This window comes from Schistocerca gregaria, unplaced genomic scaffold (genome assembly GCF_023897955.1).
Source record: "Schistocerca gregaria isolate iqSchGreg1 unplaced genomic scaffold, iqSchGreg1.2 ptg000599l, whole genome shotgun sequence".
Classification (NCBI taxonomy): Eukaryota; Metazoa; Arthropoda; class Insecta; order Orthoptera; family Acrididae; genus Schistocerca; species Schistocerca gregaria.
Window position 1 is genome coordinate 149,182 of NW_026061988.1, and position 24,908 is coordinate 174,089.

Here is a 24,908-nt window from a genome sequence, read left to right on the forward strand (position 1 = left end):
CCAACATTTTTTTGAGGGTGGTTTTTGGGTTAGATGTTTGGTCCGATATGAGTGAGATCACAGAAGCAAAAAAACCTGGAACCCTCTCAGTCACGAATATAGGGGCTAGAAAGCGAAAGCTTTTCGTTATCTAAAAATTTTCGAGTGGACGTGTTTTTTTTTTTGTCAAAAAATTCGTAACCTTTGGCGTGTTGTTCTGTGCGCATATCGGTTAGACATCATTGGTACGTTTCTATGCCCATCTTTCGCGGCCGCGGTTTTCGGATATTTGGTTCCTTCCTAGCTCAAAATGCAAAACGTAGAAGTCATCGTGGCGTTTGGAAAGCTTCCTCTGCCTTTTCTGACGTGGCCCCGATGCGTGTGGACAGCGAGAGTGCCATTCGTCAATGCCTCCCGATTATGGAAAGAAGTTTCCGCGTGATTTACGAGGATGCATCGATTATTGTCGCTTACAAGCCACCGGGCGTTCACACTGTTCCTATGGCGAAGCGCCAAGGCTCGGAGACAACTTTGTTTTCGTGGCTTTGTACCCGATATCCAGAAATTTCCGGGGTGAGGACGAGAAAGTCCTTCGAGGGAGGAGGGGTTCTTCACCGCCTCGACAAGAGGACGTGCGGTCTGGTATTGGTGGCGAGGAACCAACGCAGCTACGAGAACCTGTGGAACCAACAACACCGACATCTGGGCCGGCATCTGATAAGTCAAGGAGACTCTCGGAACAGATCATCGGTAGAGGCCGACAAGCCGGGCGGAATCGTTAAGACATACGTTGTTTTTTCTCGCTTCGAGCAGTCCGCGGGTCATCTGTCTTACCTCTCCGACAAATGGGACGAAAGAATCAGTCCTACGAGAGAGCACTGGCACAGAATTCTGCAAAAACTAAAAAAAAGTGATCGCCCTGAAAAGTGTCAACACCGAATCGAGATTTGTTCCAAGTTTCGTCCCTACGGGCCCAAGCAGAAAATAGTCAAGATACTATTCGGAAGTCCCTCTGGGGAAGAGGGTCCGGTGTACATGAGTAAAATTGAAATTTTAGATAAATTAGAAAGTCGCGTTATCGTATGTCGAGTAACTATAAACCGTGGATTCCGGCATCAGATCAGATCACACATGGCGTATCTCGATTGTCCGGTCATTGGTGAAGACCTGTACACCGACGCTGGTAAGGCGATGGACAGAAGAGACGAAGCAGAGAGCTTGCAATTCGGACTATACGCTATGAAGGTGCAGTTTCGTCATCCGGTGCACGGCGAATACATGAGCTTCACACTACCCGAGCCTGGACTTGAAAAATACGTTTGATTGAATTGGGACAACGCGCCGAGGCTGCGACCGTGCGCGTTCGAGAACCGAGTTCGAAGCGCTTGCAGGTTTTGCCCGGCCGTACACACAGGTGACGAAGCATCTCGCATACAAGCAGTTGGTCGTGTGTTGTTTTCTCTGGCCGCGGCAAATTGTTTTTTAAAAAAAAAATTTATGCGGTTTGCTTGGTTTATAACTACCTGATTTATTAGACGCGCGCATTTTGAACTGTCCCTGTTCAAGGCTACAGGAGACTTTACTCTGCGTTCTATATATATATATATGCGTGCGCACGCGCACTTCGTGTATCAAAGGTCTAGGTGTATTTGGTTGTCTGGGGCTCTCGACAGGAAGAATAACACAAGTCGGTTTGGGGCTTGTGGCGGCACACGCTTAGAATTTTAGAGTTTGCTGCTTGGCTCGAGTTCGCGATTACACCTGTTATGGTAGGTTCATTGAATAGTCGGACTCTAGGCAAATGAGCCACGAACACTTCAATTCAAAGAAGTTTGTAGAAAATGCGCTTGAAATGTTTGATTCATATGGGTGGGCACTCGACAATTGCAAAATGTATGAGAAGTATTTTTATTTATCCGACAAGTCTAGAAAGGCGAAGGGACATAGGCGCTGGGATGAACAGAGATACAAGCGCTCGGGAGGATTAGCCGTTTTCGACAGTTTTAATTCAAGTACCGCGAAAAGTCGTACGTATGCTTTCGCACGAGCCAAAACGACTGTTTTTTTTTTTCCAACGAGTGCACGCGTGATATTTGCGAGCCGTCGTGCTTCGTCTAGTGGTGACGAAAGAGGTACGCAGGGAGAGGCAGTGCGAAGACTAACCTCGTGATCGTTGTCGAAAAGATTGCATGAACGACGCAGATAGCGAAAAGGATGAGCATGAGGGCGCGTCGGGTCACCGACCGTCGATTGACTATGATACGAGTATCAAAGAGGACTTTGTAAATTTTATGGAGATGAGGACCGAAAAATTGAATAAGAAGAAGCTGGGCGCGAATAGGCCGAGCGGTCGAATGACGGCGGCTCGCAAGGACTCGACGCGCTCGTTGTCCACAATGTCTTTGGAAGATTTAGGGGAAGAAAAACGCTATAACTTTAGGGTAAGCATCAAAAAAAAGAGGGATGCGAACCGAAGAAGGTCGAGCAGGACTCATAAAAGCAAGCCCGAGCAGTATTGTACGCGCGATGCAATCGCAAGGCCCATGAAAAAGTTCGAGTTGACTCCTATGACGTTCGTTCGGGCCAAGGACAAGGCTTCGCTTCCGCATCAAGACTGCGTTTTGATTGAAGAGGAGGAGCGAATAGAAATGGAGTCGGCCAAATTTGAGCAGCAGAAAATAGAAGGGGTGGAAGGGAATTTCCCGATTGGTCAGGTGGAAAGCCAGATTCAACTTGAATCCGAAAACGAGTATATTAAATATGAACTGCCTGAATACGACCTAGATCAAGTAATCAAATCAAGGTCGAAGTTCAAGTTCAAAGTCAAACACAAAGACAGTTTCTCCTCGACCAGAGAAACAACTAGAGGGCTGGCCACGGGTGCCAGAGGGTCCAATAACGTCTTTACGTATGTTCATACATTGAAGAAAAAGGGTGGATTTACTGTCGACGATGAGTATCTATTGTCATCAACACATGCTTCTGGTGTCGATAGCAACCAGGGTAAAATTCAGGACGTGCCGGGTATCCTAGACAATACACCTATTGAATGGGCCGCGTCGGACAGTAACAGGCGTTCAGTAGGTCGTTGTACGCGTGCTAAGACAAATGACTTCTCGGGCCGGATCTCTTTAACTTCTGCCGGAGGTTCAGAAAATCCCGTCGACTCGCTTGGTTCCGCACTTTCCTCTATGAGTCTCGATAGAGACGGCGTCCCATCTCCGAATTCGTACGCGCGTAATAAGTATTGCGACTCAAGAGCGGGTCGCAATAGACCCAAGCAAGGCACACCTCCTGAAGAATCTCCGTTTCTCGATGTCGGCATTTTGAGAAAGAAGTCCGACAACGCCTATAGCCTTTGGATCGCGACTCTGCCTAAGTCCGATCAAACGAGTGATCCTATACCAGACCAAAGCCTTGGGCTTGGCTCTGCGCTTGAGTCGGTATCTACCGCCTTGTTTATGGCTGAACCGACGCCTGAGTCAGCGACGGTCGAACCGACGCCTCGACCGGTAGCGGCCGAAGCGATGTCTAGACCGGTGGTGGCCGAGCCGACATCTCGACCGGTAATGGCTGAATCCACGTCTAGATCAGTAGTGGCCGAACCGACACCTCGGCCGGCAATGGTCGAACCGACGTCTGGACCAGTAGTGGCCGAACCGACGTCTAGACCGATAATAACCGAGCTGACGCCTCGACCGGCAGTGGCCAAGCCGACGTCTAGACCGGCGATGGTCGAACCGACACCTCGATCGGTAATGGTCGAACCGACGTCTAGACCGGCGATGGTCGAACCGACACCTCGATCGGTAATGGTCGAAACGACGTCTAGACCGGCGATGGTCGAACCGACGTCTAGACCGGCGATGGTCGAACCGACACCTCGATCGGTAATGGTCGAACCGACGTCTAGACCGGCGATGGTCGAACCGACACCTCGATCGGTAATGGTCGAACCGACGTCTAGACCGGCGATGGTCGAACCGACACCTCGATCGGTAATGGTTGAACCGACACCTCGATCGGTAATGGTTGAACCGACGTCTAGACCGGCGATGGTCGAACCGACACCTCGATCGGTAATGGCCAAGCCGACGTCTAGACCGGCGATGGTCGAACCGACACCTCGATCGGTAATGGTTGAACCGACACCTCGATCGGTAGTGGCCAAGCCGACGTCTAGACCGGCGATGGTCGAACCGACACCTCGATCGGTAGCGGTTGAACCGACACGGCGGCCGGTGGTGACTGAGCTGAAGCCTCGACCGGTAGTGGGCGAATCGACGTCCAAATCGACTACGGGTGAGCCGATGCCTCGGCCAGCAGTGGCTGAATCGACGCTTGAACGAGCTAAGACTGAACCGACATCTCGAACACCAGAGAGCGAATTGATACCCACGCTCGTGTACGATTTGCCGTTGCCTACATTTTCGGCGTCGATGTCTTGCGGATCGATAGACATCCTGGAGTCCGAGTCTGCGGTTGGTTACTGTCCGTTGTCTGAGGTGTTTAAGGCACCCGTCATAGGCTGTGATGAGCCTTTGGTGTCAGAGAATGATTTTGTCGAGAATGAACTGGTTGGGAGCGGTGGTGACCAGCAGACCGATGACGAGTCTGAAGGCGCCGACAAGTATTTGAGCTACGAGGAGCTCAAGTACTTGAATGATGTGATTCGGCGCTTTATCTGCACTTCTCCTGTCAACGTCTGCATGGTTATAGAAAAATTCAACGAGTATCAGGCCGCCCAGTTCCGCCAGTTGACTGATTTGTATCGTCTGAAGTGGCGGGCTGTTTGCCGGAAGAACAGACTGGAAAACTCGATACACGTGACAAGCCGCACCAAGATACCAGGTGCTATGGCGGTCGACAGGTATATTAGACAGATAGCAGGGGGGGCGAGTGCGTCCGCTAACGAGCCTAGGCGTTCAAACCGACCCAGAAAGGGTGGCGCAGCCTTCTACAACGGTGAAACGAAGGTTGTGGAGCCCGGCGAGATTGGCGAGGCGGTGTCCGAGCTTTCGGACGAGCAGGTGGTTTTCGGCGGCGAGCCGGACTTCGTGCGACGACCGGCGTTTAGGAGGAACGCCAGTGCTGGGTTCTTGAGCCACGCGGAAAGGAGAAAAAATCAGAAGAAGAAGATGGCGTTAGAAAGATTGGAAAGGATGGAGAAAAAAATTCCTGAGACAAACATTGGGTACATTATGATGTCAAAAATGGGATGGAATGGCGGTGGGTTGGGCAAGGAAGGCCAGGGGCTTGTAGACCCCATAAAACCGACATACAAGCAAGATCGGATTGGTTTGCGAGAGGTGGAGGGTGCGAAGTTGGCGTCGCTGGACGTGCAACAAAAAATACTCGATATCGTGCCGCGAGACGGATTCGAATGAGCACAGCAAGTTTTCTTATAGGAGTCTATAGAGAGCTATTGAACTGTGATAAAAAGAGAAGAGAAACAGTTTAGCTGGAGAGTTTTGAAGGCATAAGAATGCGTCGTTGTGTGTTACGCGGAGGAGCGGGTGATGTTTTGTGAAGAGAGCACGCGTTATTTGTTGTACCATTTTTTTTTTTTTTTTTTTTTTATAGGACCTTCTATTGAGCTGGAGCAGAGTCGACCCATTCCGCTTTCCATCTTCCTCTCAGTGAATTGATTAGGTAGATTTCGCGATCCTCGATATCCTCGATTTTTATGACTTTTTCCAGGACTTCTCCTCGTTGGATGCGTTTTTCCCTTTCGATTCCTCTCAGGAGTCCGCTCGATGCGTGAGGAGTGACCCACTGGACGCGTCCGTCGCTGCTCGGGAGTTTCACCTCGACGTTGGCGATGGTCGTTTCGGTGATCTCGTTGCGTTCGTTCCAGAGGACGACGTCGTCGGCCTGGGGCGAGGCGGAGGCGAGGGCGGATTGGTACAGACTGCGGTTGGTCGTCTTGTGGCGGAGAAATACGTTGTTCGAGTCGACTGGAAACTTGCAGATCTGAATTTTGTAGGGCGAGTTGGTTGGTCGGAGTGGCGAGGCCTCGACGGACGCGTCCCCGTCTTGGCTCACGAGTATGCGAGCTTTCAGCGCGTGCGCGTGACTTCGCTTCCACTCTGCCGAGTGGTGCGCCAGACAGGTCCTCAGGTAGTTGAGGTGAAGTTTGAAGCCGAAGCATTGCGCGGAGCGCTTTAGTCGCTTCAAGTGGTCTTCCAAGTCCGAGAATCGCGACAGGGGCCGGTCGGGCGCCGGGGACCACAGGACGGTTTCGAGCAGACGAAACCTCGGTGCTGGAAGTCCGAACGGTTGTATCCGACGCGCGTGGACGAGTTCAAGGAGGTTGGAGATGAGATGGAGCGATCCCGTCATGACGGGCACGAGGCCCTTCTGGTCCCGCTCGGGGTCTTCCAATTTGCTGAGGACCTGTCCGAGGGAAGAAAAAGAGGCGCTTTCGCTGAGGTCTTCTTCCACCTCGCGCGCGAGAGACAACAAGGCGCGCTGGTCGACGGAGTGAAGCCACGAGACGTTCGGGATTACGGGGACGGTCCAGACCGAGTCGCCCGGACGCAGGAGCTGCTCTAGGCATCGCCTGTGGCTTTTAGTGGAAATCATGCCTATGATCCACTGTATTTTTTGATTTGGGTGCTGAACGTCCAAAAAATGTCGAAGCGTTCGAACGCCGCTCGGATTGTGGGCGCCGTCAATTAATATGCGCACGCCGTTTGTCCATATCACGTGTTGCTTTCTACCGGGCCATCTCACCTTCGTTAGGCCGGATTCTATGGATTTCAGGTCGATCAGGCTAAATTGGCTCTTGACGGCCTTCAGCACCGTTGCCACCACTTCGAGGTTGGCGAGCTGTTCTCGCCCCCTCAGCGAGAAGAGCGTCGGATCGATCTGCGCGCCTTCCCAGGTCAGCGCCGACGGAGCCAGCTCGTCGCTCGCGAGCGACACGTTGAGTCGCTTCGCCGCTTCTCTGATCACCTCGAGCGCCTCCCCTTGAACTTGCCTCGACACCACCGCCGGACACCCGAACTTCAATATCCCTGCCTTTTCGCGGGCAATCTCGCCCAGAGTACTCCCCAAAAAGGCCTCGTGGTCGTAATCGACGGACGTCACCACGGACACCAGACTCTTTGTCGCCGCGTTGGTCGCGTCCAGGCGGCCGCCCATGCCCACCTCCACCACCGCCACGTCCACGCGGCGATCGCGAAAGTGCAGGAACGCGCAGACCGTCAACGCCTCGAATTGGCTGAGCTCGACCCTCAGCTCCGAAGTCGCCTCGTATATCCTATACAAAGTCCAGTCCCAGTCGCTCGCTTGTATGGGGGTTTGGTTCACACATATAGACTCGCGCCAGCTGAGCAAAAATGGAGACGTGAACAACCCCACTTCGTACGTGGCCTCCTCCAGTATGCACGAGAGCGTCGCGCAAACCGAACCCTTCCCGTTCGTCCCCGTCACGTGGATAATCGGGTACGCCTCTTGTGGGTCCGAAAAAAAACTCAACACGGACCGAATCCTCTCCAACCCGAGGTCCACTCCTCTCGGCCCTAGTTCCTCCAGATACCTGACCCCGTCGAACCGCTCCGGCCGGGACCCCACCCAGCGGATCGGCACCCTCGCCTCCGGGTCGCACGCTTCGACGAACACAGGACTAATTGTGCGGTACAACGTTTTTCGAATTGGCGAGAAAAAAAGCTCGAACCCGTCAACGATCCGCTCCGCTCCTCTATCGCTGCCGCCTGCCGGATCGCGACTCGCGCCTTCCGCCCGCGCGGGGCCCCGAGACGAGCTCCCCGGCACGTCCTCCGCCTGGCTCCCCGCGCTCGTCTCGCCCCGCGTGGCGCAGTCGTAAAACGCCTTGACCGTCGCGTACAACAGCGAATTCGCCTTCAGCAGCGCCTCCTCGAACTCTCGCTCCGCGTCGCTGTCCGCCACGATCGCGCCCCCGCACCCCACCGCGCAGACCGAGCCCGCCCCGCGCCTCCAAATGACCGCCGTCCGAATCACCACCGACAAGTCGCACTCTCCGGAAAGCGACACGTAGCCCAGGGCTCCTGAATACGCGCCGCGACGTTTGAACTTCTCCAATTCTTGTAAAATCCTCACCGACCGGAACTTCGGGGCCCCGGTCATGCTCGCCGGCGGAAACATCTCTCGCACGCAGTCCAGCGCGCTCTTGTCGCCTCGGAGCCTCCCCGTTACTCTGCTGACCAGTTGGTGCACCGTGCGGTAGCTCTCCACCTTCATCAGCTCCGGGACGCCAACGCTGCCGATTCGGCAAACTTTTCCGAGATCGTGTCGTACCAAATCGACGACCATCAAATTTTCCGAAAACTCTTTTTGGCTCGCCTTCAGCCCCCTCTTCAGCTCTTCGTCTTGCTCCGCCGTCCTCCCCCGAGGCGCCGTTCCCTTGATGGGCTTGCTCGTCGCCCAGCCGTCCGAGCCGACCGTCAGAAACTTCTCGGGCGAGCTCGACAGAATCCAAAACCTCGGAAATTCCAGCCAGGCCGCGTAGGGCGCCGGATTGACCTTCCTCAAATACCGGTAAACGCTGTACGGCTCCAGTGGGAACGGGTCTACGATGACTTTGTTCGTGAGACAAAGCTCATAGCTTTCGCCCTGTCCGATCCTCTCTAGGCAGCGTCGAATGCCCTCCTTGTAGCTGACTTCGTCCTGTTCCATCGCAAAGCTCGGCCGAGTCGCGCCGACGCGGGGCCACGCGTCCGTGGTCAGGTGCGCACAACACGAGGAGACGGCCGACATGCGCAAAATCTGCCCTTCCATCCGCTCTATCCAGGACTCCCGAGCGCCATCCTCGTCCCGCAGCTCGACCACGTAAATCGAGCGAGGCTCGCGCGCGTCGAACGCCAAAAAGTTGCGAACCAGCATCCACGCGGCGTCCGGCTCCCGCAACAGGCGAGGCCCTTCTTCTCGCGGAATTTTCGACAACAAGTCGCATTCGTACTTCATTTCGTACCCAAAGTACCCAACGTATCCGCCGCAAAACGGAAGCGGGTACTCTCCCGGCTTGTCAACGAGCATCTCGCACCTCCTCTCCTCCATCCAGCCAAACAACGTCGTCCCCCCGTCCAACACCAACTCCTCTCTGACCACGACCTTTTCCCTCCAACTAGACCGAACCAGCGTCTTGCTCGCCTGGTCGTACTCGATCAGACTGCCCCCAGCAGACCAGTACGGAGACCCCATCATCGAATAACGGCCCAACTCCTCGTCCAGGTGAGACGAGTCGAGCCAAAATGAACAGTCCGCCACGCCCTCGGATAACGCGAACCGACGCGACGTAAACAATTCGTGATAAATCTCGGCCGGCTCGACTGGCCTCTTCATCTCCAACTTCTTGAACTCCAGCTTATACCTCCTAGACGTCCGCGCTCTCGCGGGCGCCCCCGCGGGCGCCCCCGCGCCCGGCGCCGCGCGCAACGGCAACTCCTTCGGCACCGCGCCAACCGACCCACTTTTTTTCCGATATTCCAACGAAATTTTAGCGAAGTTCTTCAATATGGCCATCCCGTCCTGCGTGCACACGCTCTCCGGGTGAAACTGCACTCCCCATATCGGCCTCTGTCTGTGTTCTAGCCCCATAACCAGTCTCCCGCCGCGGCCATCCGCCGTCCACGCGCTCACCCTCAACCGATCGCCTCTCGTCCCCTCCCCCTCCGCCACCACCCAAGAGTGATACCGGACGCCCAAAAACGGATTGGGCAAACCCTCGAACAAACCCTCTCCGCAATGCTCGATCAAACTCTGCACCCCGTGCGCGGCCCTCGGCGCCAACTCCAGACTACAACCGCACTGCACCGCCAACCCCTGATGACCCAAACACACGCCCAATATCGGCACGTCCAACCTGTCCTCGCTCGAGGACGTGCCGCTCTCTAGAATCTGGCGGCAAATCCCAAAATCGGCTGGAACGTCCGGGCGGCCCGGCCCCGGCGACAACACAACGCTGTCATAGTCCCCGATCCTCTCTCTCAACTGAGACCAGGAAATCTGGTCGTTCTGCACGACGTCCACGAAGAGGGACAAGCACTCTCCTCCAAACCGCGCGTCGTCCGCACCATCGCAGTCCCGCCCCGTAGTAAGCCAAATGTTCGCCTGCGCTACGTACTGCACCAAGTTGAACGTGTACGAATCGTAATTGTCTACCACGAGCGTTCGAAGTCGCCGAAAGGCCATTTCGCACAAAAGGTCTGAACCTTCGCTCTTTTCAAAGCGTAAAAAAAAAAAAAAAAAGTTGCCACAACAGAACCTTGGCCGCCCCGCCTACACACTCGGACGCGGCGCCACTCTGCTCGACAAAACAGCCACCCCTCACCACAACCCATTCGGAAACCGCTTCAACCAAGCACGCCCCCATGCCCCGCCAGTCCCTCGCAAACCCCCCAGCTCGTTTGGCTGAGCCCCCCCCCAGAACGGACCGAGCAGTTTTTTTTTCCCTTTAAACGAACGCGCGCGTACGCGATTTTCTACTTGCACCCAATTGCGTTGAAAAGATAATGCTTCTTTCTGAAGCCTACCGCCGCTCCGTCTCCCTGCGCCGAACCCAACATGGTACCCGCCACACGACCGCTCCTCGCTCGTTCGCCCAACGCGCCTCGAAGCAACAAAAATTCGCCTTCGCCAACAGACCCCTTGAGACCGAGACGCCCAAAAAATCCGAACGCGGGGCGAACGCTCGTCCCGCGAGCCCAACGAAACGAGGCCCCAAAAAACAAACAGCCAACCACCCCATCCGCGAAATCGCCCCATCTGACCGGCTTCCAAGCTTGATGGAACGCAAAAAATTCACAGCTCGACTTCCTAAAAACTTTGTAGCTGACATCAGGAACTGGGAGGTGGACAACTCCAACCATCTAAAAGCGGTTGAACAACACTTCACAGAGCAGGGTACGAACTCTTTTCCACGCATAGCTAGCGCTTTCAGCATGGCCTAACCACGCCGCGTTTTTAGGGCTCAAATTCAACAACTGGCACCTCGCCCAACAAGCGCTCACACACTTCAACTATCCCTCCGTGCGGGGAAAGCACAATGCGCTGATTTCGAGGCTGGGCGAAAAAGCACTGCGAATGTTCCTCACAGAATTCATCGCCCTCTCCGACCCAACCCACGCCAAAAAAGAGTGGTTCGTTATCGCCAATTTAAATTGCATGATGCGAAACGACTTTGTAACCGACAGCGTCGCCGAAAAACTGAAACTCGTGCCAATCATAAGATACCAAAAATCGTCCTTCCGCCAAACTAGCCGCAAAACTTCATTCACTTTTTTTGTCTATTCCAGGGCTGTCTTCGCGCTGATAGGATCCATTTACCTCGACCAAGGTATGGAAAGTGCCAAGGCATTTGTATCGAAGTATTTCCTGGAGCCCTTCAGAGTGGATGACAGGTTTAGAGCGCCCATTCGATATCCGCAGCATGTTCCTCATTGCACTGATTGAAAGTCTTCGCGACCGACGCCTAGTTGGCCAAGACTGCCCAGGCGCCGGAAATGCGACCAAATCGGGCAACCGCCGCGATGGAGTCGCGTTATAAATAACTGCGTATCTCGAAAAATCTGTCATGTTCATGCTTTTCAGAATCAAACAGAATTTTGTCGCGCCTTCACTCGAAGACTCCTATTCAAAGACGTGGAGAATTACCCGCCAAAATGAAGTTGACTCGCTCATCCTCAGACGCGCGCTGCTCAAAAGCGCAGATTTGCCGCAACGATAAAAGCCACAGGTAGCGGACGTGAAAATTTCGTACATTTTCAACGGCCGTTTTGTGCGCAAATTACCATGTTTTTTTTTTCCGACTTATGCCATTTTGTAGCCGGGTCTGACATTCAATCTTTTTGATGTCTGGTGGAACGCTGGCATTGCGTTCTCACTAGCTTGTCCGAGGTATATCAACATTCATCTCACTGCGCCTATTTCATATTGCGTTTCTGGCGCCTTGTGCTTTTTTCCTCGTTAGATAGCGCCATTCACGCTCTACCTTTCAAACTACCGCGGAGCCGAAGCTAACCATCGCTTTTTCTCCCCCTTCCTTCTTTTAGTATTGCAACAGCCCACTGCTGGAAATAATTGTTAGAAATATGTCTGAGTCGCCAAACCAAAAAGTTGCTGATTTGAGGTCGGAATTGTCAGCTTACGGGTTTTCCGCGCCCAAAACGATGAAAAAAAAGGAGCTGTTATCAAAACTGACGGAGCTGCGCGAGCAGGCAGAATCGCAGCCTGCACCTGATGACACCGGCTCATCTACGGCATTTCACTCAAAGCGTGACCCGCCAAGCGATGCGTCTTCTCCTAAGAATAACCACTTGAACGAGAATGCTTGGGAGGGGGAGGAGAAATCCCCATCTGCATCATGGGATAAGCAGGCGGATTCTGAGAAAGAATTCGAGCCTCAATCGATGCAAGAAATTGACTTGAATTTGAACGCGCCGCCGAGCGAAGACGCGCTCATCAGTGCGGAGCGTATAGAACATCGAGCAAATCGATTCGGTACAACAAATAAAACTTATTCAACGTCCAAACCACCTAATGAGCCGCTCAGCTTAGACCAGTTATTGTCAAATCACTTATTCAGTCACAGAAAGAATTCTAAACACGGCCGCAAGCAAACTGCCGACGCAGATATCATCCTGGAAAGACGGCTGATGAGGTTCGGCACGAGTACGCCCCTTGGCACCGTACTCACCTTGGAACAAATCCAACGCGAAGAAGAAAAACTGAAAAAAAGAGAAGAACGCTTCGGCCTACCTGTCACAGAAAAACGTCGGGCTCCTATTAATTAATGTGAAAAAAAAAGAGCTGTATATACGCCGCCTCAAACGCCCTGTCCTAAAAAGCAGCGAGATGCATTTTTCTTGTTGGGTATGAGAGCTTGGGACTCAAAAAAAAAAAAAAAAAAACGCATTTTTTTAACAATTTAACGGCCGCTATGCACACAATAACTTCCTTTGAGCCCGAAGGCCAGGCATGCTGGACACGTCTCGTGCACCGCGTATTTCTTATCGTTGTACATGCCCCTTTATATATACATCAAAATGCTTCAGCCGTGTCACTTGCAAAATGTCGTACCGTCTCTGCCCTGATGCTTCCCCTCACAGTTGCGAATGCATAGCTCCGCGAAGCTTTCCCGCGCTACGTTCTTTGCAATGCGCGAGGGCACAAAACCGCACGGAAATAAAAACTGCGTCTCCACATAGGAGAAGGCACCCAAATGCGTTTTTTTCCCTTCTCGCCCAAATGCACACCAACGAAAGGAAAAATGCCTTCATGATCGCTGGCTTTCACTGCAACTGCAACTGCCGCGCTCCGTGATCTCCAAGTATCTCCTGTGGAATATTTTGCCCTCTTCTTGGCTTGGGAAGATGAGCTTGATCGTGTCTTTTAGATTTCCACAAGTGAACTGTAGGACGTCTTTTTCCAAGGAATGGCTCGTAACGTTCGCGAACATCACCACGCCGAAAATGTTCCGTTTCGACGACGTACTCTTTTGCTTGCACAGCAAAAGGGCGTCGTTGAACATGCACACGCTGCCGTAGAAAATGCGCTCTACGCCCTCCTGTATCCATGAGACCTTCATGGACGCCTTCAGCTGTCGGTGCGGTTGGAAGATGAAGTCGGTGTACTCCGAAATGTTGTTGGCCTCGGACAGCTCGATCAAGCATCGTCGGTACTCGACGGCCTTTCGATTCTCGTTCAAGTAGGAGACGACCATTTTCAGCTTTTTCAGCGCCAGGTCCGAGACCTCCCGATCCGGGTGCGACGGGTCCGTGTGCTTGATCAGTTCGATGAACAGGAGCAAGTACCGCGGCGGGCGCTGAACTGGCATGATCAGGAAGGAGTCCAGAGACCTCATGCCGCACTCGGGGTCCTGCAGTCCCTTGTCCAAGAATTCCCTCGCGCGGGGGTCCTTCTGTCTGTAGTCGGTGAGCATTTCGATCGCTCGGTCGTAGTTGTTGATGTACCCGGCGTAGATCTTGATGAAGTCGGCCAGGAAGAAGAAGACGTCGCTCAGCGTCGTGTCGGGGTTCCAGTTCTTCAGTTTTTCGTTCAGACGCTCCAGTAGGATGAAATGAAAGCTGTAGATGATCTCGATCGAGGAGAAAATAATCCGCAAGTCGGACTCGCTAATCAACGGTTTCGGACCGTTGGCCATGTAAAGCAACGGCCTGTAGAACTTCTTGATCAAGATGGAAAGGTTGTCGACGTAGGTTATCTCCGTGGAATACAGCTCCCGTATGATCTTGTTTCTCTTGGAGTTGGACTTTTGGAATTCAGAGTCTAGTTTTTCCCATTCTTCGTCCAACACGAATTGGTCCTTCATGGACGAAAAGTCGAATTCTCTCAGTTCGGGCCTCTCCACGAAGTTGGTCACGTCTTCCGTCGAACTCGTGTCCATCGGCGGCGACTCCTCGTACCGAGACACCCTCATAGACCTGACGTCTATCAGTCTCTGGTAGTTGCGTCCGCGAGATGCCGCCGCGTTTTTTGAATGCACATCCGGAGAGGACTTGGGCGTCCCGTTGAAGTAGGCCGCCGTCTCCAGGTCTAGGCTCTTGCCCGCCCTAGTTGGATAGTTCCTCTTTCCGAAGCCCTTTCCCTCGAAGTACTTGATCACCTTGAGCACGGTGGACGGCCTCGTCGCCTCGTCCACCGACTTGGCCATCCTGTCGTCCTCGCGCAGCAGTTGCGCAGAAGCCCGGAGGTTCAACTGCTTGGGCAAGTGGGCCCGCACGTCCGCCGCGCCCATCTTCCCGACGTCCAGCGGAGCTGAGGACCCGCTGCTTCCGGAAGCCGCCTTCTGCACGCGCGGCGACGACGGTCGCTTCGGAGGTGGCGTCGGCGACTTCTCGACCAACCTCATGTGCCCTATAGACCTCATCGGCGACGCGGACGCCGTCCGAGACCCCATTCCAAGAGCGGGCACGGACGCAGAAACCCACTCTTGCCTCCTCTTCGTCGCCGCCGCTGTCCCCTTCTCCGTCCCCGCGCCCACCGACTTGACCTCTTCTTCCCTGGACGAGGTCGCGGATCTCACGCCGTCGCCGCCGTCCTTCCTCGAAGCGCTCGTGGCGCTCTCCTCGCTCCCGAAACCGCCCTCGCCCGGCCCCAGCCGCGCCTTTTCCCTCGCCGCGTCCTCCCTCGCCGGCGCCCGCTGCGTCTCGACCGGCCTTTCCCCCACCCGCGGCCGCTCGATGGCGCCGCTGACCTTCAACTGGCCGGACGAAGACCACCTGACCAACGCGGTCAGCGTCCTGAGCAGCGACGCGGCGGTGGACGTGCTCTCCTCCGAGGACGAAATCGCCTCTATCTGCTTCAAATACCGCCTGCAGATGTACGTGCCGCACTCTCTCACCCGGCACAACTTCATGATGAGCTGCACCAAGACCATGCAATAGGACGCCCGTCGGCCCGAAGAAATCAACGTCTCGACCAGCGCGGAAATCCTCTCCGGCTTCATGAAAGCCAACGAAAACCCCGGCTCCAGCGCCAGGTTGTCCAAGATCATCAACACCGTCTCCACGAACGGCTGCCCGTCGGGGTCCCCGTTCAAAAACGACAACAGCGTGTCAATCACGCGGTCGCTCGCGTACTTGTCCGCGACCCCTCTGACCAGCGAAAAATTCAACAACGACTTGAAAACGGCCCACTTCCCGTTGGACTCAACGCCGTCGTCGTTGCAAACGCCGGCGACGCCCTTCCGGAAGAGCGCGTGCAGCGCGTCGCTCAAAATCTCGATAATCCCCTTCTTCACCAACTCAATCTGAATCAGCTCGTGGTACAGCGACAAGTGGTACAGCGACGTCAGCGCCATGCAGTACATCGTCGCCTCGCACTGATTGGAAAGCCTGGAGGCCTCTTCGAGCAGTGCCAGCAGGTCCAAGTGCCTCCCGGCCTTCGAGAACAGCTTCTGAAAATCGCTGATCGTCAGCAGGTTGGAAATCGCCGCGATCGCCCGCACCCGCACTCCCTGCGCGTTCGAAGGGTGCGTCAAGCCGTAAACCCGACCAATCAAGTCGGTGCTCTCCACTACGCCGAGCCAGCCCGACGGCACGTAGTCAGCCACCACAAACAAACTCAGCGTCCCCAGCGCCGCGCGTAGGACCTCGTCCCTGGCCGCCAAACTCTGGTCCGGCACGGCAAATCGCCAGCTTCTGTCACTGTCAAGGCACTTGGAAATGAACTGAAAAACTCCATTTTGAACCATCTCGTCGATCTCCCTCGCGCCGCACATCAAGTAACCGCACACCCTAACCAGCCTAGACGTGACCAACGTGCTCGCAAAAGCCAGCTCGTCGTTCGACGCAATCGAAACAACGAGTTCGACAATTGGCGTTTTTTCTGACAAAAACCTCGCAACCTTTTCGACCGAAAGAAAACTACTCACGACCTTCAACACCAATCCCAAATTGCCGCTCGTGAGCTTCGAGTGAGCCCCCATTCCAATCAAAGCTACCATGTCCTCCGCCAGCCTCGCGTCGCTCGCCGCTCTAAAATACTCGCTTTCATCCGCCCTGCCGCCAAAGGCCGCCAATAAACCACAAGCGAAGGTAAGGCACGCGTTCCTCTCCCTAGGCGTCGCCTCCTGCGCGCAGCACCGCCTCAGCATGACGCCCAGCACCTCGAACGCGACCACCTTGAGCGCCTCGTTCTGAGCGTTCGCGAGAGCTGTCAAAAACGTCAACGCCTCGATTCGCCTGTCTGGCGGACCCTCGAACGCTGTCAACTTCTCGGCAATTTTCGGCCAGTCCTCCGGATCCAATTTCACCACGGACTGCAATGTACGACCACCCTCAAACGACAGCTCGTCGCCTCTGGCCAAAACGTCTGCCATAGTCGACGCAACCTTGACGGCCATTCTAGGAGTCCCGTGTACCAAGATCGACAGAAGAACCGGTACGTTCTCCTCCACCTTGACCAGGCCCGCCACGAGGTGGGCCGAGTTGATGGTCGCGCGCTCGTCTTCGCTATCTAGGCACTCGCAAAATTTTTCCAGAGTCGAAGTCGCTGGCTTCTGCAAATTTTCAGCTATGAGTGCATACGTCATTTCAAGCATTTTTGTGAGCCGAGGTGAGAAACAAAGTTGTACATTTCTATACGGCACTCTACTGCAGCACGAGGCCACCTGCGTTCCAAACAGCGCCATGGTGCAAGGTGTTCCTTGACAGAGAAAAACTGAAGTGCACACTCGGTAAACTCCTGGCTCCTCTCTGCACCAACGCAGTGCTCGTTCTCTGTGCGCAGAATAGGCGGTAAATGGGACTTAAATTGATGCGCAACCCCAATACGACAGGCATTATCAGCTCATTGAGAAACTAAAAAAAAAAAAAAATAACGGCAATGTGTCTACCAAATATGTACACCCCACGGTACATACACAATTCGCATATACAATGCGCGTGTGTGTATAAATATGCGCGTATACGGTAGGCACAAGCCAAGACAAGATGCGCGCGTATGTTACTGGGCCTTCGGATTTGGCGTACGCGTCTCCGTCATAAGTATTTTGTCAACAAGGCGCAATAAAAAACGCTTACGGCCATTTCAAGAATTACCATATCTTAGCGATACATCTCTGATTGACGTTGTTTGATTTATTTTTCTCTCCCTGCAGGATTATTCCTTTTTCTGTTGCTTTTTTGCTTTCAGACAGTCGCCACAGCGTAACACACAGGCGCGAGTTTTACGCGAGTCTTACCCGAGTCCTCACTCAATGTGTGTCTAGCTAGACCTTGCCGACCGACGACGTTTAAAAAGTTTCGTCACCGGAATCTCTTTCAAATGCTTCTATGCTCGCACATGGGTTTCATTCGGACGATTCGGCTTCATCGATCGCGCGGTCCTACTCAATCAATTCTCAGCGCGACTCTCAACTTGCCTTTTTTCAATCTCAACAAAAAAACGCTCACGAATCGTCCTTCTCGCGACGTCCCCCACACGCAGCACCTGCTGCGTTCCGAAGCGCCTTCCCGTTACCCGACCGGTCAACCAGTACTACGGAGTGCGCCTCCAAAATCAGTACGATTCTGGCTCTTCGAGAGACAAAGGCCTTTCTGTTCGAATTGTGTAAAAGACAATCCCGATACAACAGCCGAAGGTGAAGTCCCTTTAAACAGAGGGCGCTGTGAGAAATCCGATGTACTAGAACTGGCCATGCAAGACTGGCTGGAACAAGGCCAAGCTCTCAAGGTAATTCAAGCATTTAAATATTTATCGAGTTTGACCGATCAAGACGAAAATCCATCTGGACCGAATACTTGTAACCAACGGCTACTACCCAGCCACGATATAAATAACCTGATTAATCTACTTCAACATAGGCACACAAGTGAACTCACGTTTCATATGCACATGCTTGTCGTCGAAGCCTACCTTCAACTTCGAGACCCAAATCGAGCCTGTTACGCATTCATGGATGCTCATAACTCTAAAAACTCTTTCTCTAACGAAATCAACCTAGAAACATCCATAAACGCCATGACGGAACTCCTGACTGCCGTTGCCACTGTAGACCCGCGACCCGGACTGACCAGCCGAGGATACCTTCGTTTTTTTCTTTTATGGAACAGACAAAACGTCCAAAGACTCATTCGGATTTCACTTGCCCGAGACCTAATCCCATTTTGTCCCAAACAACTCCAAGCGCTGTTTTCTAACATGTTCAACCCACTCATTTCGCTGTACGGCAGCAGAAACGACTTCGAAAGTCTGTCCGCCCTTATTCTGGAAATCTTCGCGTACAACTCTAAACCGCACAAACAAGCGTCCGAAATACTATTCAAAACTCTGTTTGAACCCCCACCAACGCAGGAGAGAGCCCAATCCGCTGAACTTGTATACAAAGCCCTTATACACTACCACTTCGTACCCTCTAGACAAATTCTGATTTCTCTTCAAAAGCTGTTCGACAAATACGAATTGAAAGACGGTTCCAAAAGCGTCCAGCAAGCGCTCCTATTTCTTCATCCTTCTCCGTCACCATCTGCGTTCCGCCAAAAAAAAAATAGAATATATCAACTTGCGGGACTCTCTGTGGATAAACAAAACGAGTATTACCATCAATGGGATCTTGTTTGAGCTCCTCTCTCTTGTGCGCATTCAAAAAAAAAAAAATCATCAGCTCTCTACCATACATTTCTGTGTACTTTTTTCACACAAAAGCTTTTACAAATTTATCATGGGCCCCGTTTTACATAGTTTTACTAAAATTGTTATCGCGCCCTCCGTTGATATCTAAAACATCACAAACGAGTCACTCTCTTCAAATGGATGACCAACGCCCACCCACGAGTGACACTCAGCTGTCTAAAAGAATTTCCTATATACTTCGTCATAGCGCTCGAGAACGTATATATGTGCATTATGTATCAAACGCGTAGCTTTTCTCTTTCTTGTCTAAACTCACAACAATTGCGACGAGTCAACATTCCTATTCAGGACGACGGATACCTGCCGCTAGAATTGCTCTTGAAGCACTTGCCAACTACGATCAAGGATTGCGACGTCAAAAGGATTGTGGCAAACGATGACAAACGGCGATATACGCTTTCAGAATTCGACAACAAGCTCTATATCCGCGCCAATCAAGGCCACTCTATCCACGTACCCAATCTGGAACTGAAGAGAATAGAGCGCATCGAAGACTTTCCAACTATCGGCAATCGCCCACCTACACTGATACATGGGACTTATTATTCAGCTTGGCCAGACATACTCAAAAAAGGGCTCTCCGTCATGAAAAGAAATCACATTCATTTCTCAATCGCAGAACCGGAAAGCGGCTCGCGCGTGCCAACCCCGAGGCGCTCTGCTCAAATTTTGATTTATTTGGACATCGAAAAGATGCTAGAGGAACATATAGAGTTGTTTCTCTCTGTGAACATGGTAGTTTTGTCCCCTGGTGTCAACGGTATCATCGGCACGCGATATTTCAAGACAGCCATCGATACTAAGTTAAAAAAAACATTGAACTTTCTCTGAACACACAATCACGTTTTCGCTATGTTGTACGTAGTACACAAGAGGTTGTTCTTTCAGTTGATCTGGCTCTTAATACGAAGACTTCTTCTTGGTGGGTTGGAAGACGTTCCTACACCAGGCTTCACTTTGTCTTTTTTATCATTTGGCCCGTCATCGGACTCTCGATCGTCGTAACGATCTGAGTGAGTAACACTTTTGACTGCTGAAGGCTGGGACTTCTTTTTCTGATGTTCTTCTTCCGACTTCTCGACATATCTAGATCTACTTGGCTTGTCGTCTTTAACCTTTTTCTTTGATGAGAGTGTTGACTTGGCTGTTAGTTGAGTCTCCGCCTTCTTCGAAATACTCAGTCTTTCGATTCTCTCCTTGAGGTCTTTCTCGTAACCAGATGACGGCGAGGACACCCCATCTTCGCTAGACTCATGGGCATTGGTCCTCGTGTGCGCCACCCACGTGGACCTTGAAGCTTTCTCTTGATTGAACGGTGGGGTTGACGACTTTTTACTAAGATAGTTGTCCGAATACTGATTGGACGCTTCTTCCTCAGAATAAGTCGACTTGTCCGACATCTCGCTATCACTGACTAATGAGCTATCACTTTCGCTGCTACTGTACTTTTCACCTTTACGTAACCTGTAACCATCGAATTTAGTGCCAGTACCGGCTTGCTTTGAAGAATATATCGATGGCGCTCGATCTTCACTGGCCCTAGGTCTGGTCATTGAGACCGACCTAGAAGCTCTGGCAGGCGGGGCGGGCGAGGCAGGCGACATGCCATCACTTGTGTCGACTGAAGTGTCGTCGTCATAAGAAGTGTATTTTCCTCCGTAACTGACAGATTCGGATGATGCATCTGGACTCGAAAGGTTTTTTTCAGCTTCATAGAATTTTTTCCCCTTAAGAGATTCTTTAGAGCCGACGTCTTTGGATAGCTTCGATGTCTTTGATTTAGTGGCATTTGAGTCCACATCAGATTTTGACTTTGTTGTCTTTGTCACTCTTTTGGAACCGGTGTCTTCAGACATTTTTGGCGCCTCTGACTTGGTGAGGTTTGAATCAACAATCGACTTCTTCGACTTCGTCGCCCTAGTCCACCTTCCGGAACCGGTATCCATGTCCTCCGGTAGCTTCGATGTCTCTGATTTGGTGACGTTTGAGTTCACGTCAGACTTTGTTTTCGTTGCTTTGGTCACTCTTTTAGAACCGGTGTCTTCAGACATCTTTGACGCCTCTGACTTGGTGAGATTTAAATCAGCAGTAGACTTCTTTGACTTTGTCGCCCTAGTCGACCTTCCGGAACCGGTATCCATGTCTTCCGGTAGCTTCGATGTCTCTGATTTGGTGACGTTTGAGTCCACATCAGACTTTGTTTTTGTCGCTCTAGTCACTCTTTTAGAACCGGTGTCTTCAGACATCTTTGACGCCTCTGACTTGGTGAGATTTAAATCAGCAGTAGACTTCTTTGACTTTGTCGCCCTAGTCGACCTCCCGGAACCGGTATCCATGTCTTCCGGTAGCTTCGATGTCTCTGATTTGGTGACGTTTGAGTCCACGTCAGACTTTGTTTTCGTCGCTCTAGTCACTCTTTTAGAACCGGTGTCTTCAGACATCTTTGACGCCTCTGACTTGGTGAGATTTAAATCAGCAGTAGACTTCTTCGACTTCGTCGCCCTAGTCGACCTTCCGGAACCGGTATCCATGTCTTCCGGTAGCCTCGATGTCTCTAATTCAGTGACGTTTAGGTCTAGATCAGACTTTGTTTTTGTCGCTCTAGTCACTCTTTTAGAACCGGTGTCTTCAGACATCTTTGACGCCTCTGACTTGGTGAGATTTAAATCAGCAGTAGACTTCTTCGACTTTGTCGCCCTAGTCGACCTTCCGGAACCGGTATCCATGTCTTCCGGTAGCCTCAATGTCTTTGATCTAGCGACATTTGAGTCCACGTCAGACTTTGATTTTGTTCTAATCAACCTTCTAGAACCGGTGTCTTCGGACATTTTTGGCGCCTCTGACTTGGTGAGACTTAAATCGACAGTCGACTTCTTTGACTTTGTCGCCCTAGTCGACCTTCCGGAACCGGTATCCATGTCTTCCGGTGGTTCCGCTACCTCTGATTTAGTGACATTTGAGTCCACGTCAGACTTTGATTTTGTTGCTCTAGTCACTCTTTTAGAACCGGTGTCTTCAGACATTTTTGGCGCCTCTGACTTGGTGAGATTTGAATCAGCAGTAGACTTCTTTGACTTTGTCGCCCTAGTCGACCTTCCGGAACCGGTATCCATGTCTTCCGGTAGCTTCGATGTCTCTGATTTGGTGACGTTTGAGTCCACATCAGACTTTGTTTTTGTCGCTCTAGTCACTCTTTTAGAACCGGTGTCTTCAGACATCTTTGACGCCTCTGACTTGGTGAGATTTAAATCAGCAGTAGACTTCTTTGACTTTGTCGCCCTAGCCGGTCTTCCAGGACCGGTACCTACATCTTCTGGTAGCTTCAATGCCTCTGATTTGGAGACATTTAAGTCTACATTAGATTCGACTCCACTAGTTTTGGGTAAATTTTCCAAATTTTTAGGGGACTTAACTCGAGATGAATTTTTCCTAGATGACAGCTTGGCATCAGAGTTCTTTTCTTCCAACGGGCTTGCCTCTGAACGACAAAATTTTGGTTAGTAATTGTTTTAGGGCCTTATGAAATATACATATAACGTGTGAATATATGAGTCGGCGAAATTGTATCGAATTACTAACGTGTATGTCGATTTTGTTAAACAGAAACAATTGGTAATTTACAAACGACTTTCACTCTCGTACTTTCGGCATAAGAAGGGGAAGACGAAGCTGTCTTTGCTGAAGATTTTCCCATTGACGATGTATGTGAATAATGTGTACTAAAAAAATGAAAATTTTCTTCCTCTGACAGATTTTTTTCTAATTCCTCTTGTGTGTCTGTGGTTAACGCTAGGGCCTTTTGACCAAGTGCTTCGGGTGTCTCTTCAATGAGCTGAAAAGCTCTGCATGTTTTTTCTTCTTGGTTCGGGGATTCTGTATCTCTTGCATCGGGACTGTAAAAATTAACTTTTAGACAAGACTTGTTTTTTTTCAAGGGTGTTCTGTCGCGGATTGGGCTTCGTGTTTTCGAATGAGTGATATCTAAATCGAGGTCTTCCAAGTGTGATTCTCTGAGGGAATGAGTCAATTCACTCACTTCACTCTCTATGTCGGCTAGTGATCCCCCTGTTGCTCTTTCAGCATTGAATGTAGCTTCCGTAAAATTTTCTCTTCTTTTACTTAGTATAGATTGCATGCGAACAAAAAAGTTGCAGGAAGCGGCTGTGACTATTTTAGAAGGCCAAAGTGACTGCTTGACGGCTTCTATGTAGCAAGTAGCTGCCTTATCATATTGTTGGTATTGCTCCTCAAATAAAGCCCAGTACAAGTAGCCAAAAGCGGTGTAGGGACGGCGTTTCAGATCCGGATAGCCAAACGACAGATGACAGAGTTCTAAGAAAGCCAATCTGCGGGTGAGTTTGACAATGTTGCTGAAAATGACAATACCTTTTTTATAGAGTAGTCTATTATCACCGCCAGCCTGATTTGGTGAATAGTTTTTAAGAGCAAAAATAGATTGCTTCTGAATCTGTGATTCGATATGAGATATGGCAAATGCGTTCAATAGCTTTCTAAATTGAATGCTATTTGCTAGTCTGAATATCTCATCTTGCATTAAAATGCCATTAATGCTGTTCACACTAACCTTGGGTAAATGGTTCGCGTTATGAGAAGTGCTTGCCTCCGTGTGCATAGGCTGCTTCATACTCCTTGATCGATTCAAAAGTGTACGAGGAGCGCTCAATTGGTTCAGTTGAAGAGATGATCCATATTCGCGGAAATCTGAACATTTCAACTTTTTGCGAGTACTGCACGGGGGCAACTGTTCGTGGAAGGTCCGTTCAAGACGACTCGATAACGAAGACTGAGTAGATTGAATCAGTTTTTGAGTGCTGCGAGGCTGTCTCTCCATATTAACGTGACTACTTCTATCCATGTATAGGTGGTAATCTTTTCGTGATTTAGCGGGTTGAAATGAGGGACCTGGAGTTAGACTCTGTCTGTATTCCCCTCTAGATCGCTGATGAAAAGGCGATGAATGAATTGCATGCAAATAGGTGTCTTTTTGCATGAACGTCGTCTTTTCCGGCTCCTGAGACCTCAGGGTCCTGAGAATGTACGCAATATCAACGTATGTAGTGTTAGGTACTCTATGGTAGGCATATTTCATGCAAAGTGGTGGCCGGATCAATGCAAGTTGTGTTTAAATCTGATAAACGTACGATCTTTGTTCTGGCCACTGATCTACATAACCTTTTCTGAAATCGTTGGTAAGCGAAGGAGTTTGACTATATCGCTGTTCGTTATAAGTAGTGTTTTGGTGTTTTGGAGTAGACATCTTAGATTCTGGTCTAAAGAAGCCGGTATTGGGGTACGCTGGGCGATCTTGACCTATATCTAAAAAGAATTTTCTAATGAGACAATTTGAACGGACCAAAAAAAAGATAAACGAAAAGTACATACAGGTAAATTGTGACATGTTATCGTAGCGTGAAAATATAGCTACCGATACTTGACGCTAACACAGAAATATCAGGTATCAGTGGTAGGAGTAGGCCTTACGAAATAGGATACTCGGAAATATCAAAAGGAAGTAGTCTCGTCTATACAACTATGCGGACTCAAAACAAAATGCCTATGTCAGCTACGCCAACAATCAATTTTATTAAATAATAACGACTATTTTTTAACGACTATATTACAACTGGATAATGATAACTCTAGATTAAACTAGCACCCTTTAATTTTCTCTCTCTATTTGGGGCGTTTTTTCGCTGCATGTCATAAGGAGCATTTGATGTCTCGAATTTTATCGGAAATTTAGCCTTATTACTGAAGGAATCATCTGC

General features: G+C 51.1%; 6 protein-coding genes across 10 annotated transcripts; 3 read left to right on the forward strand and 3 right to left on the reverse strand.

Annotated features, from left to right (window-relative positions):
* Positions 1-91: 91 nt before the first annotated feature.
* Positions 92-5,528, forward strand: LOC126316792 (microtubule-associated protein futsch-like). Its single transcript, XM_049992886.1, has 2 exons — positions 92-2,006; positions 2,164-5,528. The coding sequence occupies exons 1-2, from the start codon at positions 1,781-1,783 to the stop codon at positions 5,364-5,366; spliced, it is 3,429 nt and encodes a 1,142-aa protein (XP_049848843.1). The 5' UTR covers positions 92-1,780; the 3' UTR covers positions 5,367-5,528.
* Positions 5,528-8,930, reverse strand: LOC126316791 (uncharacterized). Its single transcript, XM_049992885.1, has one exon. The coding sequence runs from the start codon at positions 8,926-8,928 to the stop codon at positions 5,569-5,571; it is 3,360 nt and encodes a 1,119-aa protein (XP_049848842.1). The 5' UTR covers positions 8,929-8,930; the 3' UTR covers positions 5,528-5,568.
* Positions 8,931-10,444: 1,514 nt separating this feature from the next.
* On the forward strand, positions 10,445-11,486 carry LOC126316794 (ribonuclease 3-like). Its single transcript, XM_049992887.1, has 2 exons — positions 10,445-10,866; positions 10,931-11,486. Exons 1-2 carry the CDS (start codon positions 10,476-10,478, stop codon positions 11,413-11,415), a joined length of 876 nt encoding a protein of 291 aa, XP_049848844.1. The 5' UTR covers positions 10,445-10,475; the 3' UTR covers positions 11,416-11,486.
* Positions 11,487-11,790: 304 nt separating this feature from the next.
* On the forward strand, positions 11,791-12,868 carry LOC126316796 (uncharacterized). The gene is made up of 2 exons (XM_049992889.1): positions 11,791-11,859; positions 12,015-12,868. The coding sequence occupies exon 2, from the start codon at positions 12,054-12,056 to the stop codon at positions 12,753-12,755; it is 702 nt and encodes a 233-aa protein (XP_049848846.1). The 5' UTR covers positions 11,791-11,859; positions 12,015-12,053; the 3' UTR covers positions 12,756-12,868.
* LOC126316795 (uncharacterized) lies at positions 12,854-17,384 on the reverse strand. Its single transcript, XM_049992888.1, has one exon. It carries the CDS (start codon positions 17,114-17,116, stop codon positions 13,238-13,240), a length of 3,879 nt encoding a protein of 1,292 aa, XP_049848845.1. The 5' UTR covers positions 17,117-17,384; the 3' UTR covers positions 12,854-13,237.
* Positions 17,385-19,100: 1,716 nt separating this feature from the next.
* LOC126316788 (serine-rich adhesin for platelets-like) lies at positions 19,101-24,698 on the reverse strand. Of its 5 annotated transcripts, none has more exons than XM_049992883.1 (5): positions 24,523-24,690; positions 24,282-24,456; positions 22,762-24,167; positions 22,213-22,597; positions 19,101-21,435 (listed from the first exon to the last, which is right to left on the reverse strand). In XM_049992883.1, exons 1-5 carry the CDS (start codon positions 24,536-24,538, stop codon positions 20,004-20,006), a joined length of 3,414 nt encoding a protein of 1,137 aa, XP_049848840.1. In that variant the 5' UTR covers positions 24,539-24,690; the 3' UTR covers positions 19,101-20,003. The 5 variants fall into 5 exon arrangements, with proteins under 5 accessions (XP_049848840.1, XP_049848839.1, XP_049848838.1 ...); XM_049992882.1 differs by having other exon boundaries at positions 22,018-22,597; XM_049992881.1 differs by having other exon boundaries at positions 21,826-22,597.
* Positions 24,699-24,908: the final 210 nt, after the last annotated feature.

Bases quoted from the DNA above. Each gene is read 5' to 3' on its own strand.
- LOC126316792 (XM_049992886.1), top strand. From the start codon at position 1,781: ATGAGCCACGAACACTTCAATTCAAAGAAGTTTGTAGAAAATGCGCTT. The intron at 2,007-2,163 runs GTACGTATGCTT...GTTGTCGAAAAG, and splicing joins TTCAAGTACCGCGAAAAGTC to ATTGCATGAACGACGCAGAT.
- LOC126316791 (XM_049992885.1), bottom strand. From the start codon at position 8,928: ATGAAGTACGAATGCGACTTGTTGTCGAAAATTCCGCGAGAAGAAGGG.
- LOC126316794 (XM_049992887.1), top strand. From the start codon at position 10,476: ATGCTTCTTTCTGAAGCCTACCGCCGCTCCGTCTCCCTGCGCCGAACC. The intron at 10,867-10,930 runs GTACGAACTCTT...CCGCGTTTTTAG, and splicing joins ACAACACTTCACAGAGCAGG to GGCTCAAATTCAACAACTGG.
- LOC126316796 (XM_049992889.1), top strand. From the start codon at position 12,054: ATGTCTGAGTCGCCAAACCAAAAAGTTGCTGATTTGAGGTCGGAATTG.
- LOC126316795 (XM_049992888.1), bottom strand. From the start codon at position 17,116: ATGGCGCTGTTTGGAACGCAGGTGGCCTCGTGCTGCAGTAGAGTGCCG.
- LOC126316788 (XM_049992879.1), bottom strand. The intron at 24,168-24,281 runs GTACGTTTATCA...GTACATTCTCAG, and splicing joins CAGTGGCCAGAACAAAGATC to GACCCTGAGGTCTCAGGAGC. The intron at 22,598-22,761 runs GTACGAGAGTGA...TTTGTCGTTCAG, and splicing joins TTCCCCTTCTTATGCCGAAA to AGGCAAGCCCGTTGGAAGAA.